Raw genomic sequence first — 16,770 nt, forward strand, 5'->3', positions numbered from 1 at the left:
GGAAAATGGATGGATGCAAAAGTTTGGGCACCCTGCATAGTTAGTGCCTAGTAGCACCCCCTTTTGAAAGTATCACAGCTTGTAAACGCTTTATGGATCCAGCCAAGAGACTTTCAACTCTTGTTTTGAAGGATTTTCATTAATTCTTCCTTGGAAAATTCTTCCAGTTCTGTGAGATTCCTGGGTCGTCTTGCATGACCTGCTATTTTGAGGTCTAGGCACAAATTTTCAATGGCGTTCAGATTTGGGGCCATTGTAAAACCTTCAGCTTGGGCCTTTTGAAGTAGTCTATTGTGGATCTTGACGTGTGTTTATGATCATTATCCATTTGTAGCAGCCATCCTCTTTTCAACTTAAGCTTTTTTTTTTTACTGATGGTGTTAGCTTTGTATCAAGAATTTGTTGAAATTTCATTGAATCCATTCTTCCTTCTACCCATGAAACGTGCCTCGTACCATTGGCTGCAACTTTTTCTCCACATATACCTTTGATCATTGGGGCCAAATAATTCTATTTTAACCTCATTGGTCCACATGATTTATTTCCAAAATGCATCATGCTTGTTTATATATATACTTCTGACACTGAATTTTATGGTGAGAATGCAGGAGAGGTTTTCTTCAGGTGACTCTTCCTTGAAGGCCATATTTGTGCAGGTGTCATTGAACAGTAGAGCAATGTACGACAACTCCAGAGTCTGCTAAATCTTTCTGAAGTCAGAGGTTCTGATTTTCCTCTCTAGCAATCCTATGACGAGCTGTCACTGAAATTTTGCTTGGTCTTCCAGACCTTATCTTGACCTCCACTGTTCCTGTTAAATGTTTTTTTTTCTTAATTACATTTTGAACTGAGGAAAGGGCCACTTGAAAATGCTTTGCTATCTTCTTATAGTTTTCTCCTGCTTTTTGGGCCTCCACCATTTTCATTTTCAGAGTGCTAGGCAGCTGCTTGGAAGGACACATGGCTGCTGTTTATTGACACAAGGTTAGAGGAGGCTGGGTTTTTATAAAGCTGAGAAATTTGCATCACCTGGCCTTTCCTAACGATGATAGAAACTTTTTGCATCAACCCATTTTCCTTTTTGTAATTTTTAAAATGTAAAAAAATGACAATTTTTTGTCTAAAAATGCAAAGGAAGTGTGTCATCTTTAACTTTAGGTATTTTAGAGATCATTTTATTTTCAACTTGCTTAATTGATCGCAATAACAGTAATTTTTACCAGGGGTGCCCAAACTTTCCATGCTACTGTAACCATGATATGTGAAGTTGGTGAGATGTATGTATATTAAAAGCCTTAATACAGAAGTAACAATATAGATGACTTTTTCTCTGCCTAGATATGATGGAATAACTATAGTAAGAAATGGAGGGACTCACGGCAATGTTTCATTAAGATGGGTCATCAGGCGGAATAGCAGTGATACATCACCTGTGACCGCTGATATCTTGCCAGATGCTGGAGTTCTTCAGTTCCTGCAGGGGCAGATGATGGCAACAATTCCCCTCACAATTGTATCAGATGATGTTCCTGAAGAAGCTGAGGCATATCTGTTACAGATCTTGTCAGCTCAAGGTGGTGTAGAGCTTGGCTCTCCAACAGAGGTTTGTAATCCAGAAAAAATATTATTCTTATATTTCATCCACAGAGATGTAAATGTAATATTGAATTCCTATTTCCATTGACCTGACCATCCTATACTTATTTTGCAGCTTCTCTTTTACATCCAGGACAGTGATGATGTATATGGTCTGATTCAATTTCTCGCTATTGAAGAGCAGAAAATTGAGAGCAGTCCTCAGGGTCGAGGCTTGACCTTGAGTTTTGTGAGGAAAGGTGGAGCCAAAGGGGATGTGAAATTAGTTTATAATGCACTGTATATCCCAGCTGGACCAGTTGATCCAATAAGAGCAAAAGATGGAGTTCTTAATGTTTCATCAAGGAACAGTCTTATATTTGAAGAGTCAAAAACAACTCTGAAAGTACAACTATCAATAAGAAATGATGCATTTCTACAGAATGGGGCTCATTTTCTTGTACAGGTAGAGTATCATGAAAATGGGTTTACAAACGTTATGAAAATATGTACAATACAATGAAGGTCATTTTAAAAGCCTCCTTTTATTGGACCCTTTTTTTTTTTCAAAAGCACACATAATAAGAGATGCTTGCTGATAGCTGAGAGTCCAACCATTGGGACATTCATCAACCTCGAGATCGGGGCTCTGGAGGCCCAAGAATAGGGACCTTGAACATAGTGGAGGCCACCATGTGGCCATCATTTTGCTGAATTCACATGTAGCGGATTGCAAACAATACAGATTCTGGAGAATAGAAATTTTATAAAATTTAAGGTGTACAATACAAAATAAAATTGTGATACCATGTTAGCCAGAAAAATAGATGTAAATACTTATGTCCCCCCCAAAAATTGAGAAAAGTATTCAAGGTGTGATACCTCTATTGGCTAACCAGAGAAATTATATTTGCAAGCAAGCTTTCAGGGCTCAAAAGGCCCCTTCATCAGGCTGGATTACAAGTCAATTCACTTGTAATCTAGCCTGATGAAGGGGCCTTTTGAGCCCTGAAAGCTTGCTTGCAAATATAATTTCTCTGGTTAGCCAATAAAGGTATCACACTTTGAATACTTTTCTCAATTTTTTGGGGGGACATAAGTATTTACATAAAATTTAAGGAAAATGTTATTCTACTCAAATAAATTCACTCATTTCTATTTCTTCATCCATTGAATGAAATGTAATTGAAAACACCCAAGTATTGAGTGGATCTTGCTCCTCCACAGCTTATTAATGTCTGAGATTTGTAGTTCTGGCATAGTTTAGTACACACTTTTTTTTTCTTGACATTTGCCTATGGATAACCATTTTAGCCATGGAAACCAGGAGAATCTTTTTGTTTAGGAGCTGTGGGTTTTATTAAAATACAATAATGTACAGCAACACTAAGGAAGCCTGCAAAGATTACGTAATATAACCCCAATGACAATCGTGGTGTTATGTCATGCTCAAAGTAGGTGTCTGGCAGTCCTCCCAGAAAAGCCTTACTTTTGTGTAATAAGGGAAAAAAGCAATGACCCACCGCTTTATATTAAAAGATTTCTATTTATCCAACCTTTCTTTCTTAGACAAATGGGCCAAAAGATCAGTGCACATGAAAAACGCTGCCAAAGTGTTAATAAGAAAAGCCCGAACTTTTGTTGTGCTACATGGTTTAGAACAAGAGATTTGGAAAAACTTCCAATATACTTGTACAATACACACAAAGGAGTCTTCATTCAGTCCTGTCGTTCCTCAAATATTCAATTGAAGGGATAAGCCTTATTGAAATGATGGCGCTTCATAATTACTAAGTCATTATTTATTTTATTTATTTATTTTACTCTTTTATATAGTGCCATTAATTCCACAGCGCTTTACAGACATTATTGGCACTGTCCCCATGTGGCTCACAATCTAAATTCCCTATTAGTATGTCTTTGGAATGTGGGCGGAAACCGGAGAACCTGTAGGAAACCCACACAAATACAGGGAAAAACATACGAACTCCTTGCAGATGTTGTCCTTGGTGGGATTTGCACCCAGGACCCCAGTGCTGCAAGGCTGCAGTGCTAACCACTGAGCCACCATGCCACCCACTAAAGATACTATTAAATCTGCCGATGGCATGCATTAAGGAAACTGAGATGTCCTCCACTGGCTCGATCTATAGGCCCAACTCACCCATTATAGTGAGTCGGTCTGTGAATACGACATGGCATTGCGTGCTGTCTATTTACCATGGACTGATTGTTGAGGGACATATTATAAAAACCACCTTTTGAGTCTCATCCTGGATTTTTTACCATACTTGAAAAATGAACAGGCTAAAATTAAATGAAAGAAAAATTTACCGCCATACAGATGAAAAACATTTTATTTATTGCACAACCCTGTCATGCACCTGTGAATAAGGCCTTAGTTTGTGTCATTGGCATTGTCTTTCCCTGATGATCTTCTGGGTCTGACCCATGGTTTGTGTCACTGTGCTCCAGTTGTGTTATTACTGCTGTGTCCCATTGTAAACCGATGATTATTTTGAGGACCGCAACCTGAGAGTCCCAACCGTCTATTCTTATGGAATACAAAAATTCTGCGGCATTAGTACCCGTTCATTTTACTGAGCAGCAGATAGAGTCAAAAATGCCACTATATTTGTCTAAGTTTAGATTTTTTATAGCTAAGTTTATTGACTTGCGCAGCAGCGGTCGTTACTTACCTTTCACACGCAGCAATGCTGAAGTCCTCCCGTCCTCGTCCACACGTCGCTTGGCGCCAGCAGGAAGCGCCCGACGAGAAATGGACCCAGCCGATCTCGCGCAATCAGTGACAGACAGCGGGGAAGCCGGTCGGAGGTAAGTATCACACATAGTGATATCGCTAGCAATATCGCTGCTGCGTCACAAAATCGGTGACGCTTTAGCGATCTTGCTATGTGTAAAACCCCCTTAAGTAAAAAAAAGTATACAACAATGTGAGTTTTTAATTAGATTACTGACTAAAAGGTTCAACTTTCCAACTGTCTAAACTTTGCAGCGGGAATACTCAAGTTAAAACTGGTTGATATCAGTTTGGTCAGTTTTTTACTTCAGTATTTGTAAGCCAAAACCAGGAGTGGGCGATAAATACAGAAGTGGTGACATGTTTCTATTATACTTTTCTTCTGATTGTTCCACTCCTGGTTTTGGCTTACAAATACTGAGGTAAAGGGGGCGTGGCTTGAGCTCAGCACAATGGAGGATGTCTGAGCTTTGAGCTCCCGCTGACCAAGCCAAATAAGCGACCACAGAGCGTGAATACAGAAGAAATTTTTATTAATGATTACCTCTAACAACTTTCCCTATCCTCCCTGGAGCCACTGGACATTAATACCTGTAGAACTGGTGTGATATCTTCACCGCGCTACATGCCTGAGGTACATGGCGGCTGAGTCTGCAGCAATGGCGGGAAACACCTATTCATAATTGGCAAGAGTCCGGGAGTCCCTGCACAGTGGTATTACATCACTGTTCTATAACCAGAACTGAGCTGGAGCAGAGCTAGCAAGAAGAAAGTAGATTGAGCATTTACCGGGATCCAGGCGAGCAAGCAGACCGGGACAAACAGTGAAGCTGAGGTAAGCTCTGCCTCAGCAGGGCTGCAGAAAAAGGCGGGAAGCGGCAGTGAAGAGAAGCCATTGCAGCGCTGAGGAGAGCGGCCCGAAGGAAGAAGATGGGAAGGCGGAAACTCGGTGGCTGACGTTGTGACTGGAAGAGGAGGAGCTGACAGGTGGAAGAAGAGGCGGAGAAGACGGGAGAAGGCGTGAAGAACGCGGTAGCTGATTAAAGGGTGGCGGGACTGGAGCGTCGCTGAAGAAGCTTGGGATGCCATTTCCTCTCATAGACGTCGCAGTGAGGCAGTGACCACGGCTGGATAAATAGAAGATTTGGTGGCGCCATAGGAAGAGAAAGAGGAGCAACAGTGAGCGGTGACTGTGACGGACATTCAAGAGGTAAAGTGAAAGAGACTATCATACCCTTGCACAATAGCCCTACTGGGCTGGGGGAAGCAAAAGAGCTTTAAATCTCTAAACAGCAGGAGATGAGCCACCACATTGCTGAAGAGAGAAAAGGACTTCAGGGGGTCTAAAGCGACGGCTGGTGACTATAGTGGTAAGAGCCCTGGTGGAATGAGGGACGAGACCATAACCTTTTTGGGAACTGACAAAAGCAAAAGAAGCCTATTTTACCCTGAACAATAGCCCTGATAGGCTGTGGGAGGCAGGAGGGCTAGAAACCACTGTGTTACAGAGTTCTTAACTGCATCCTTGCATTGTCTGCTAAAACCCCCATATAAGAGACAACTCTTTAGCCATACGTCCTGATATAAGGTTACTACAATGGCACTGAAAGGTGCTGAACTTGGCTTGCACAATATATATCCTCAATTAGCTGGGCAGTGTTATGATTGAGTCACCGTAGGAGGCAAAAATAGAAATGCTAGCTAAGTCCAGAAAACCAGAGAAGTTGGCAGCTATCGGATTTCAGACCCCTGAACCTATCAACACAGCTAGCAGTAGCCGTGGGGGGCTCCTACGATGCCCTAGGCCCCTCGATCACAGCCGGAGGACTACATAGCTTAAAGACAGAAAGGGAAATCTAAACTGCCCCAGAGCAGACCCCAAAGCAAAAGGCAGCCCCCCACATATAATGACGGTGAAGCAAGAAGAAAGAACAAAACACAGACAGAAAGATAGACTGAGCAAAGATGGGGCCCACGCTAGCTTAGATAGGAAAGGACAGGAAGGCTGCTGTCTGCAATCCGTGAAAAACCCTATGAAAATAAGAGCCAACAAACTGACAGTAAAAAAAGCCCTGAACAAGCTAGGCTTCAAAAAAGCTATGTCAGTACTCAGGAATATTCTGAAGACAGAGCAACAGGCAAAAGGAGATTCAGCTCACCCCAGCAGGGAATGGCAGAATCCAGAAAAGCAAGGAAAACAAAACACTAATGCAAAAAGGCAAAGCAGAAATCTTAGCTTTAGATGAGCAGGAATCAGACTGGTTTCCTAGAAGTCCACAGAGAAATCACCCGCAGGCCAGAAGGGCGTCGGCAGCCTTATATCCAGTCATTAACTACACTCAGCCAGTCATCATCATCAGCCCCCGGTGTTTGACAATCAGGCTCACTACCTTTCTTCACCAAAAGAGGGAGTTCCTCGGGCCTCAGTAGTGAAGGGGAAAATGAACTCACAACAGTACCTCCCCCTTGAGGAGGGGTCACCGAACCCTCAACCACGCCACCAGGGCGATCAGGGTGAGCCCGATGAAAGGCACGCACCAATCTTTTGGCATGAATATCAGAGGCAGAGACCCAGGAATTATCCTCCTGACCATAACCCTTCCACTTAACCAAATACTGGAGTCTCCGTCTAGCCAGACGGGAATCCAGTACTTTCTCTACCTCATATTCCATGTTACCTTCAACCAATACAGGGTCTGGAGGTGCAACCCCCGAAACAACAGGTTCAACAAACCTCTTCAACAAAGATTTATGGAACACATTATGGATTTTAAATGTGACAGGAAGAGCCAAACGAAAAGAGTTTAATCTCCAAAATCTTGTAAGGTCCAATAAATCTAGGCTTAAACTTAGGAGAAGCCACCTTCATAGCAATATTTTTTGATGATAACCACACCATATCACCAACCTTAAATTGGGGACCAGTGGTCCTATGTCGGTTGGAAAACCACTGGGCCTTTTCCTGGGAGAGAGATAACTTATCCACCACTTGGTCCCAGATCTGGTGCATTCTCTCCACCACAGTGTCAACCCCTGGGCAGGCAGAGGGCTCCACCTGCCCTGAAGAAAATTGAGGATGAAACCCAAAGTTACAAAAAAAAGGAGACATCAAAGTGGCAGAACTAGCTCTATTATTTAAAGCAAATTCGGCCAAGGGCAAAAATGAAACCCAATCATCCTGATCAGCAGAAATAAAACATCTCAAATATGACTCCAAGGTCTGGTTTGTTCTCTCTGTCTGCCCATTGGTCTGAGGGTGAAAAGCAGAGGAGAAGGACAACTGAATTCCCAGCTTGGAACAGAAAGTTCTCCAAAATCTAGACACAAACTGGACTCCTCTGTCAGATACAATGTTCTTTGGAATCCCGTGCAAGCGAACCACCTGTTGTAAAAACAGGGGCACCAATTCAGAGGAAGACGGCAACTTAGGGAGTGGTACAAGATGAACCATCTTAGAGAACCTATCACAAATCACCCAAATAACAGTCATCCTTTGAGAGACAGGCATATCAGAGATGAAATCCATTGAAATATGGGTCCATGGCCTCTTGGGGACAGGCAAAGGCATCAACAACCCACTAGAGCGAGAACACGATTTAGACCGGGAGCACGTCCCACAGGACTGCACAAAATTCCTGACATCACGAGACAAGGAGGGCCACCAAAAAGACCGACTCACCAGATCTCTAGTACCAAAAATACCTGGATGACCAGCCAAAGCAGAGCAATGAACTTCAGACATCACTCTCTTCTTCCACTGGTCAGGAACATACAACTTTCCACTGGGACAACGCTCAGGCTTGTCCTCCTGGAACTCTTCCAGAGCACGTCTCAAATTGGGCGAGATGGCAGAAAGAACTACCCCTTCGCCTAAGATGGTAGCAGGCTTGGTCACGACAGGAGAATCAGCAAAGAAGCTCCTAGAGAGGGCGTCAGCCTTGACATTCTTAGTTCCAGGAAGAAAAGAAACCACAAAATCAAAACGTGTAAAAAACAAGGCCCACCTAGCCTGTCTAGGGTTCAAGCGCTTAGCCGACTCTAGGTAAATCAAATTCTTGTGGTCAGTGAGGACCATGACTTGATGCTTAGCTCCCTCCAACCAATGTCTCCACTCCTCAAATGCCCATTTCATGGCTAACAGTTCCCGATTCCCCACATCATAGTTACGTTCAGATGGAGAGAACTTTCGGGAAAAGAAAGCACAGGGATTCATTTTAGATGTTACAGGATCCTTTTGGGACAAAACAGCTCCTGCACCAATCTCAGAAGCATCCACCTCTACCTGGAATGGAAGTGAGACATCAGGTTGCCGCAAAACCGGGGCGGAGGTGAATCTTCGCTTCAGCTCCTGAAAGGAAGAAACAGCCTCCGGAGACCAATTTAACACATCAGCATCCTTCTTAGTCAAATCAGTCAATGGCTTGGCAATACTAGAAAATTTTGCTATAAATTTCCGATAAAAATTAGCAAAACCCAAAAACTTCTGGAGGGCCTTCAAAGAAGTGGGCTGAACCCAATCGTAAATGGCCTGTACCTTGGCCGGGTCCATTTCAATAGTTGACGGGGACAAAATAAATCCCAAAAAAGAAATCCTCTGTACTCCAAAAAGGCATTTAGATCCTTTGACATACAGGGAATTCTCCCTCAAGATCCGGAACACAGTCCGAATATGTTCCACATGAGAATCCCAATCCTTGGAGAAGATCAAAATATCATCCAGATAGATAATCAAAAATTTATCGACAAAATCTCGGAAAATATCGTTCATGAAGCACTGGAAGACAGAAGGGGCATTAGTGAGCCCAAAAGGCATCACCAGGTACTCAAAATGTCCCTCCGGAGTATTAAACGCCGTCTTCCATTAATCCCCATGCTTAATGCGAATAAGATTATACGCCCCCCTGAGGTCAAGCTTGGTAAACCAGCAAGCACCTTTAACTCTGGAGAATAGATCAGAAATCAGGGGTAAGTTATACTGATATTTAACAGTAATTTTGTTGAGAGCACGATAATCAATACAAGGTCTTAATGATCCATCCTTTTTGGCTACAAAAAAAAAAACGGCACCTAAGGGTGACGAGGATGGTCTAATATGACCCTTCTCCAACGCCTCCTTAATATAGGATCGCATAGCCTCGTGCTCGGGTACAGATAAATTGAAGAGCCGACCCTTGGGAAATTTACACCCCAGGCTCAGTTCAATAGCACAGTCATAACTCCTATGAGGAGGCAGAGACGCAGACTCATTCTCACTAAATACATCATAAAAGTCCGCCAAATAATCAGGAACATCATGCGACTGAGGAGAGGTGGAAAACACCGGAGCCTCACTAAAAGCACACCGACAACCCCAACTCACCACAGACACAGATTTCCAATCCAAAACTGGATTATGAATTTGTAACCAGGGAAACCCCAGAACAATAGTATCATGCAGATTATGTAACACCAAAAACCTGCAATTTTCTTGATGGCCTGGGGCAACCCGCATTACCACCTGGGTCCAAAACTGAGGTTTATTTTTAGCCAAAGGAGTAGCATCAATCCCCCTCAAAGGGATAGGCGTCTGCAGAGGTGTCATCGGAAATCCACAACGTTTAGCAATATCCAAGTCCATTAGGTTTAGAGCTGCTCCCGAATCCACAAAAGCCTTGGCGGAAAATGTGGACAGGGAGCAGATCAGAGTAATAGCCAGAAGAAACTTAGGTTGAACACCACCAACAGAAAACGTGTGTGAAAAGCGTTTCTCGCATTTAGGACAGACAGAAATAATATGCGAGGCATCTCCACAGAAAAAACACAACTTATTACGCCTTCTGAACTCCTGACGCTGCTCTCTGGAAAAAACTCTATCACATTGCATAGGTTCAGACATCTGTTCAACAGGTGGCAACACCTCTCGTGCAGCTCTGCTTTCGCGTAAACGCCGATCAACCTGAATGGCTAAAGACATAGAATCGTCAAGACCAGAGGGAACAGGAAATCCCACCATAGTATCTTTTATGGCTTCTGACAACCCCTTCCGAAAGAGAGCAGCCAAGGCATTATCATTCCAGGTAGTAAGTACTGCCCACTTTCGGAATTTTTTTGACAGTACAATTCTGCAGAATCACGACCCTGGTTCAATGCCAGCAGGGTCTTTTCAGCCTGATCAATGGCATTAGGTTCGTCATACAACAACCCCAAGGCCTGAAAAAATGCGTTCACATTAGTCAGAATAGGATCATCTGGTTTCAAAGAAAACGCCCAATCTTGGGGATCGCCACGCAGCAAAGAAATGACAATTTTAACCTGCTGCGCGGAGCTCCCTGACGAGTTAGGCTTCAAGGCAAAAAATAATTTACAATTATTTTTGAAATTCAAAAATGTAGACCGATCCCCAAAAAATACATCAGGTGTAGGAATCTTTGGTTCAGCAGCATGTGAATGAGCAAGGTAGGCGGAAATTCCCCGCACTTCCGCAGCGAGCTGCTCCACACGATCAGACAATTGCTTTATCTCCATTGAGAGAAAAAAAAATTCCCCCTACGGCCTCAGAGATATAGAGGAAAAAATATACACACTTTTTTTTTTTTATACAATTCTTTCCTGCTATTGAGTAACCTAGAATCTGCGGTATGGCGGGTGATTCTGTTATGATTGAGTCACCGTAGGAGGCAAAAATAGATATGCTAGCTAAGTCCAGAAAACCAGAGAAGTTGGCAGCTATCGGATTGCAGACCCCTGAACCTATCAACACAGCTAGCAGTAGCCGTGGGGGGCTCCTACGATGCCCTAGGCCCCTCGATCACAGCCGGAGGACTACATAGCTTAAAGACAGAAAGGGAAATCTAAACTGCCCCAGAGCAGACCCCAAAGCAAAAGGCAGCCCCCCACATATAATGACGGTGAAGCAAGAAGAAAGAACAAAACACAGACAGAAAGATAGACTGAGCAAAGATGGGGCCCACGCTAGCTTAGATAGGAAAGGACAGGAAGGCTGCTGTCTGCAATCCGTGAAAAACCCTATGAAAATAAGAGCCAACAAACTGACAGTAAAAAAAGCCCTGAACAAGCTAGGCTTCAAAAAAGCTATGTCAGTACTCAGGAATATTCTGAAGACAGAGCAACAGGCAAAAGGAGATTCAGCTCACCCCAGCAGGGAATGGCAGAATCCAGAAAAGCAAGGAAAACAAAACACTAATGCAAAAAGTCAAAGCAGAAATCTTAGCTTTAGATGAGCAGGAATCAGACTGGTTTCCTAGAAGTCCACAGAGAAATCACCCGCAGGCCAGAAGGGCGTCGGCAGCCTTATATCCAGTCATTAACTCGACTCAGCCAGTCATCATCATCAGCCCCAGGTGTTTGACAATCAGGCTCACTACCTTTCTTCACCAGAAGAGGGAGTTCCTCGGGCCTCAGTAGTGAAGGGGAAAATGAACTCACAACAGGGCAGCAACAAGTACAGTATCTATACTTGCTACTGTTAAATGCCAATTCAGCTGGGTATAAATCCGTAAACACCTCAGGTGTTGTGTAACCAAGCATCAGCTGTTCAATAATTAACAGGACAATAGGGTGTCGAGTATTACCCACAACAAGGGATGTTGAGGCTCAACCCCAATCCAGATCCCCAATGTGCATACAGAGAAAACCACAATGGATTAGTATTTAGTATTCTATGTAACCACCTGATATGGTACTACTAATTGCTATAGTACTTGCAGCGCAAGGTTTTAAATCCTCCTGCCTCCGCAGCCCCAATAGGACTATTGATCAGGGTTAGATAATGCCTCTGCGTTTTCAGCAATTACCCAGCGCAGGATGCGGATAATTTCAAAACAAGGACTTGTCATTTGGGAGGATTCCTTAGTATTATACACATATAAAGCTCACTATCTAGTGGAGTATCGACTGACTTCTTTGACACTTGATAGATAAAATTGCGTCAAGTAGTCAAAAACTTACAGGACGACCCAATAGAAACCAAAAAACATGGGACACTTCCAAAACCAGACGGTTTAGTGACTCACCTAATTTAAATAGTCCTACTAAATCCAGATCACCAATCAGGAATAAAACTGATGAAAAATATAAATCTTCAGTAAAATCCTCAAATGCCTGCCATCGTAAAATGGCACAAGGGAAGGTGTTACAAAGGGATTTACTCCCTGAATTCCATAATGCCACACATAAGCCTAATTTGACCACGGGTAGTGGTGATGGGCCAGGGGAAACTCAAATACAAGAGGAAACCAGCATGGATATGTCTCTATCCAACAAACGTAAAAACCAGGAGAGGGGGGACAGGAATAAAGGTACCTCTGCCTTAGACTCAGATAGTACATCGGAGGAATCCTCTTTTAATGGCAGTCCAAATAAGGCTCTCCAAAAAAGGGGTTGCCCCGCGACCTCGCTTTCTGTGACCCCTACATTAGAAACGATTAACTATGAAAATTTTTTTACATCAGATAAGCAAGTATCTGAAGGGATTCTTGCTAACTTTTGTAAATCATTAAAAGACTCTATAATGCTGGGTTTTGAGTCACAAAAAACCTTATACAACAAGTCAGTGACAAATTCACTCACAGGTTCGAGATTAATCAAAATAAAATTACAGAGTTGGAAAATAAAACAGAGATTCTCACTCAACAAAATTTAGACTTGAGAGATGAAGTTAAGTTTTTGAAAACTAAAATGACGGACCTGGAAGACTGGAGCCGTCAAAACAATGTTAAACTCAGAGGGGTCCCAGAGAACGTATTACAAGATGGTCTCTCGGATTATGCTAAAGTACTCTTTAAAACATCTATCCCCCCATTATCGGACATTCAACTGACAATAGATAGAATTCACAGGCTCCCGCGTCCGAAAGGTATCCCCCCAGACAAACCTAGGGATACCATTCTTCGCCTGTTATTTTTTTAAACGAAAGAAAAAATTTGAAAGTACTTGAGAGACAGGCATACTTTCCCGGCGCCTTACGACAAAATCAAAGTCTACTCTGACTTTTCTAAAAACACAATAGATGTCAGAAAGTCGTTCAGGGAAATCACTACTAAGTTGAGGGACATGGAAATTGTATATAGATGGGGGTTTCCCACCAAAATTATAGTCTGGCACAAAGGCAAGAATGTTCCGTTGTTTACTGTGGAAGAAGGTAGGGACTTTATAGCCTTTCTAGAAAGAGACCTAAAAGATAAGGGTTGAACTGTTCTGTTAAAGTTCCATTGAGGTTTCTTTGGACATATTATCTATTAATATTATAGCGCTATTGATAGTCATGATTGGACAGTGGTTGGTCATGTGGGACCTTTGCCACATTTTCTTTTACCGCGACTTCAGGAGATAGCCACTACAGGTGGTTCCCTCCAGGAGATCTCCATTGAGTTGTATTTACTCTTTTCTTTCTTCTGTTTAGTTTGGTTCTTTTACGTTACCAGACTTTTTAGAGTTGTTTTCTAGAGTGAGCGTTAATGGATATTAAAATTCTTTCATACAACGTTAGAGGCCTTAACAGTCCCTATAAGAGGTATACTACATGGAAAGAGATCAAAATGTACCAGGCCGACATTATTTGCTTGCAAGAAGTGAAGCTGGCCAAAAACAACCATCCTACCTTTCAAAATAAAAATTACTCCAACATGTTTAAGGCACTAAAAATGAACAAGAAAGCGGCAGTAATCACTATTGTTAGCAATAAAATCCCATTCCAACTAATTGAGGAAGAAATAGATCCAGGAGGAAGATTCCATATATTAATCTCTAACCTTAATGGCAAACCTTTCACGATTGTTAATATTTACGCCCCGAATAAGCAACAGTTTACATTTTTCAACAAACCAAAAAAATTGAGAAGGTCAAAAGGGGAGAGCTAATGTTGGTGGGGGATTTTAATATGGTGCCTAATAGTAATATGGACTCATCATCCAAGGCTCGTCTGAAATACCCATCCTTAGACAATTGGATTTCTAACAATGAACTATATGATGTTTTTCGATGCCACAATACGTCATCTAGAGAGTACTCTCATTACTCTGAGGTACACAAATCCTCATCGAGAATAGACCTATTTCTTACCAATATTTTTTCTTTGTCTAAATTTAAGTCCATTGAAATTCTAAACAAATCAGTCTCAGACCACTCACCAATCACGGCAGAATTTGCAATAGGCCCCCCAACCCACAATATTTTTTTAAGGAAGACCAATTTAACGATACTTAAAACGCATAAATATAGGGACATCATAGAAGAGACACTGAATAACTATTTTAAAGAAAATGCTATAGAAAACGTAGACCCATTCATATTATGGAAAGCACATAAGGATGTCATTAGAGGCTGTATTATGCAGCTGTCATAAACGAGAAAAGAGGGAAAAAAATAAGATATAGTCTTTAATCAACTCAAAGGAGGAACAGCAAAATAGGTTACATACCCCATCGCATGATATCCACATGGAAATTTTAGAATTACGGCAACAACTGAAAACGCAACTAATGTCCGATTATGACGTAGCCATACGAGCCTCTAAATTTAATTATTATGCGTCTGCAAATAAGCCTACCCATTATATGATGAAAATGCTAAAAAGAGATAGACTTACTTAGAAGAATAAATAGGATTAAAAATTTGTTAGGCCACTCTCAAACACACCCCCGCCGGACATTGCGAATGTCTTTGCTACTTTTTTTGAAAAATTGTACAACTTAAAACAAGATCCGAAGATTCAGTCTCCAGATCAAAATGCAATTAGCTCCTTCTTAGCAGGCCTAAACCTTCCTCAAGTAGACAAATTAGACTTGGAAAAATTAAATAAACCCATCTCCATAGAAGAAATCAATAATATTATTCAAAAACTTAAACCATTAAAGTCTCCCGGACCCGACGGGATTGCTAACGAATACTATAAAATATTTTCTAAAACTCTTTCTCCCCAATTAAAAATCCTATTCGACCAAGTAGCAAATCTCGGATCATTTCCGGCAGACATGTTGGAGGCTACTATAATATTAATACCTAAAGAGAAAGGTGAATCAGAGAGCGTACAGGATTATAGGCCCATCTCTCTGATCAATGGAGACATTAAAATATACTCCAAGATATTAGCGGAAAGACTTAAGCATATTTTGCCTCACTTGAACAGAGAAGATCAGGTGGGTTTTATTATTGGCAGGCAAGCGTCTGACGGCACCAAACGAGTTATTAACCTACTTAATTTGGCCAAGTGCACTTACGTTCCTTCTCTCTTTTTAACATTAGATGCGGAAAAGGCATTCGATAGAATCAATTGGTTGTACCTCAAGAATGTCTTGTTTTAATTTGGTTTTGACGAAAAATTTGTTTCTTCTATCCTTTCATTGTATTCTAATCCTAATGCCAAAATTTACATAAACAATCATCTATCCAAACCCTTTAACATCACTAATGGTACTAGGCAGGGATATCCCCTTTCTCCCCTACTTTTTGCAATGGCCATAGAGCCAGTAGCCTAAAAAATTAGAACAAATCCTTCAATCTCTGGTTTCCATACTAAAAACCGTTCACACAAATTGAGACTTTTTGCAGATGATTTATTTGTTTCATTAACCAATCCGCTTAATTCCGTAGTAACTTTAATGGAAGATTTAGGGCTTTTCTCAAAAATTTCATTTTTCAACATAAACACAAAAAAATCTAAAGTTTTCCCTTTCAATATACCACAAAGTGATATCACGGTAATTATAGATCGGATCAAATTTCAACTGGAAACAAAAAGTTTAACATATCTAGGTATCAACATTACCAAAAATTTAAAACAAATTGTCCCTGCTAACATTGAAAATCTTATAAATATCTTATCTAAGGATTTTATCCGTTTTGACCTCATAGATCTCACACTTATGGGCAGAATTTTAGTTGTGAAATCAATCATATTGCCCAAAATTCTCTGTATCTTTCAGTGTATCCCTTTGAGAATTAGTGCAATGCTCTTGCATAAAATACAGAATCTGGTAAAATTGTTTGTTTGGAAAAACAAGAAGCCTAGGGTTTCTCATAACATATTGTTTAGGGGTAACAAGAATGAAGGTTTGGCGTTACCAAATATTGAGGCTTACTACCAAATGACTCTTGTCAAAAATAGTATACATTGATTTACGAAAGGGGTCTGTCCAATATGGTTAGATCTAGAACTTGCCGGTAATAATTATAAGTCTCTACAGGACACTTTCTTTAGTTACCTATTCGAGCCTAAGAACAGAAATCATACACATCCAATTCAGGATGCTATATTAGGAATCTGGATGAAATTTTCCCGATTAAAGAGGAAAGAAGACAGAACTACCACCTTAAAAAAATTTCCCTTTTAAACTACTAACAGAAATATACCAATTCGCTCTGCCCAGTGTATGGTCAGACCTAAAAGTAACAAAAATAGGTGAAAAACGGGATGGCTGCCAGATTGTTTCATTCTC

At 41.4% G+C, this 16,770-nt stretch overlaps 1 protein-coding gene across 1 annotated transcript in view; it reads left to right on the plus strand.

Annotated features, from left to right (window-relative positions):
- The window catches only part of ADGRV1 (adhesion G protein-coupled receptor V1), a 732,030-nt gene that overhangs the window by 81,230 nt on the left and 634,030 nt on the right, over positions 1–16,770 (plus strand). Inside the window, exons 9-10 of the mRNA XM_073580638.1 lie at positions 1,339–1,603; positions 1,712–2,041. Of these exons, the coding sequence (XP_073436739.1) occupies positions 1,339–1,603; positions 1,712–2,041 (595 nt within the window). The remainder of the gene's footprint in view (positions 1–1,338; positions 1,604–1,711; positions 2,042–16,770) is intronic.

This window comes from Dendrobates tinctorius, unplaced genomic scaffold (assembly GCF_039654945.1).
Source record: "Dendrobates tinctorius isolate UK_male_01 unplaced genomic scaffold, ASM3965494v1 ptg000003l, whole genome shotgun sequence".
NCBI lineage: Eukaryota > Metazoa > Chordata > Amphibia > Anura > Dendrobatidae > Dendrobates > Dendrobates tinctorius.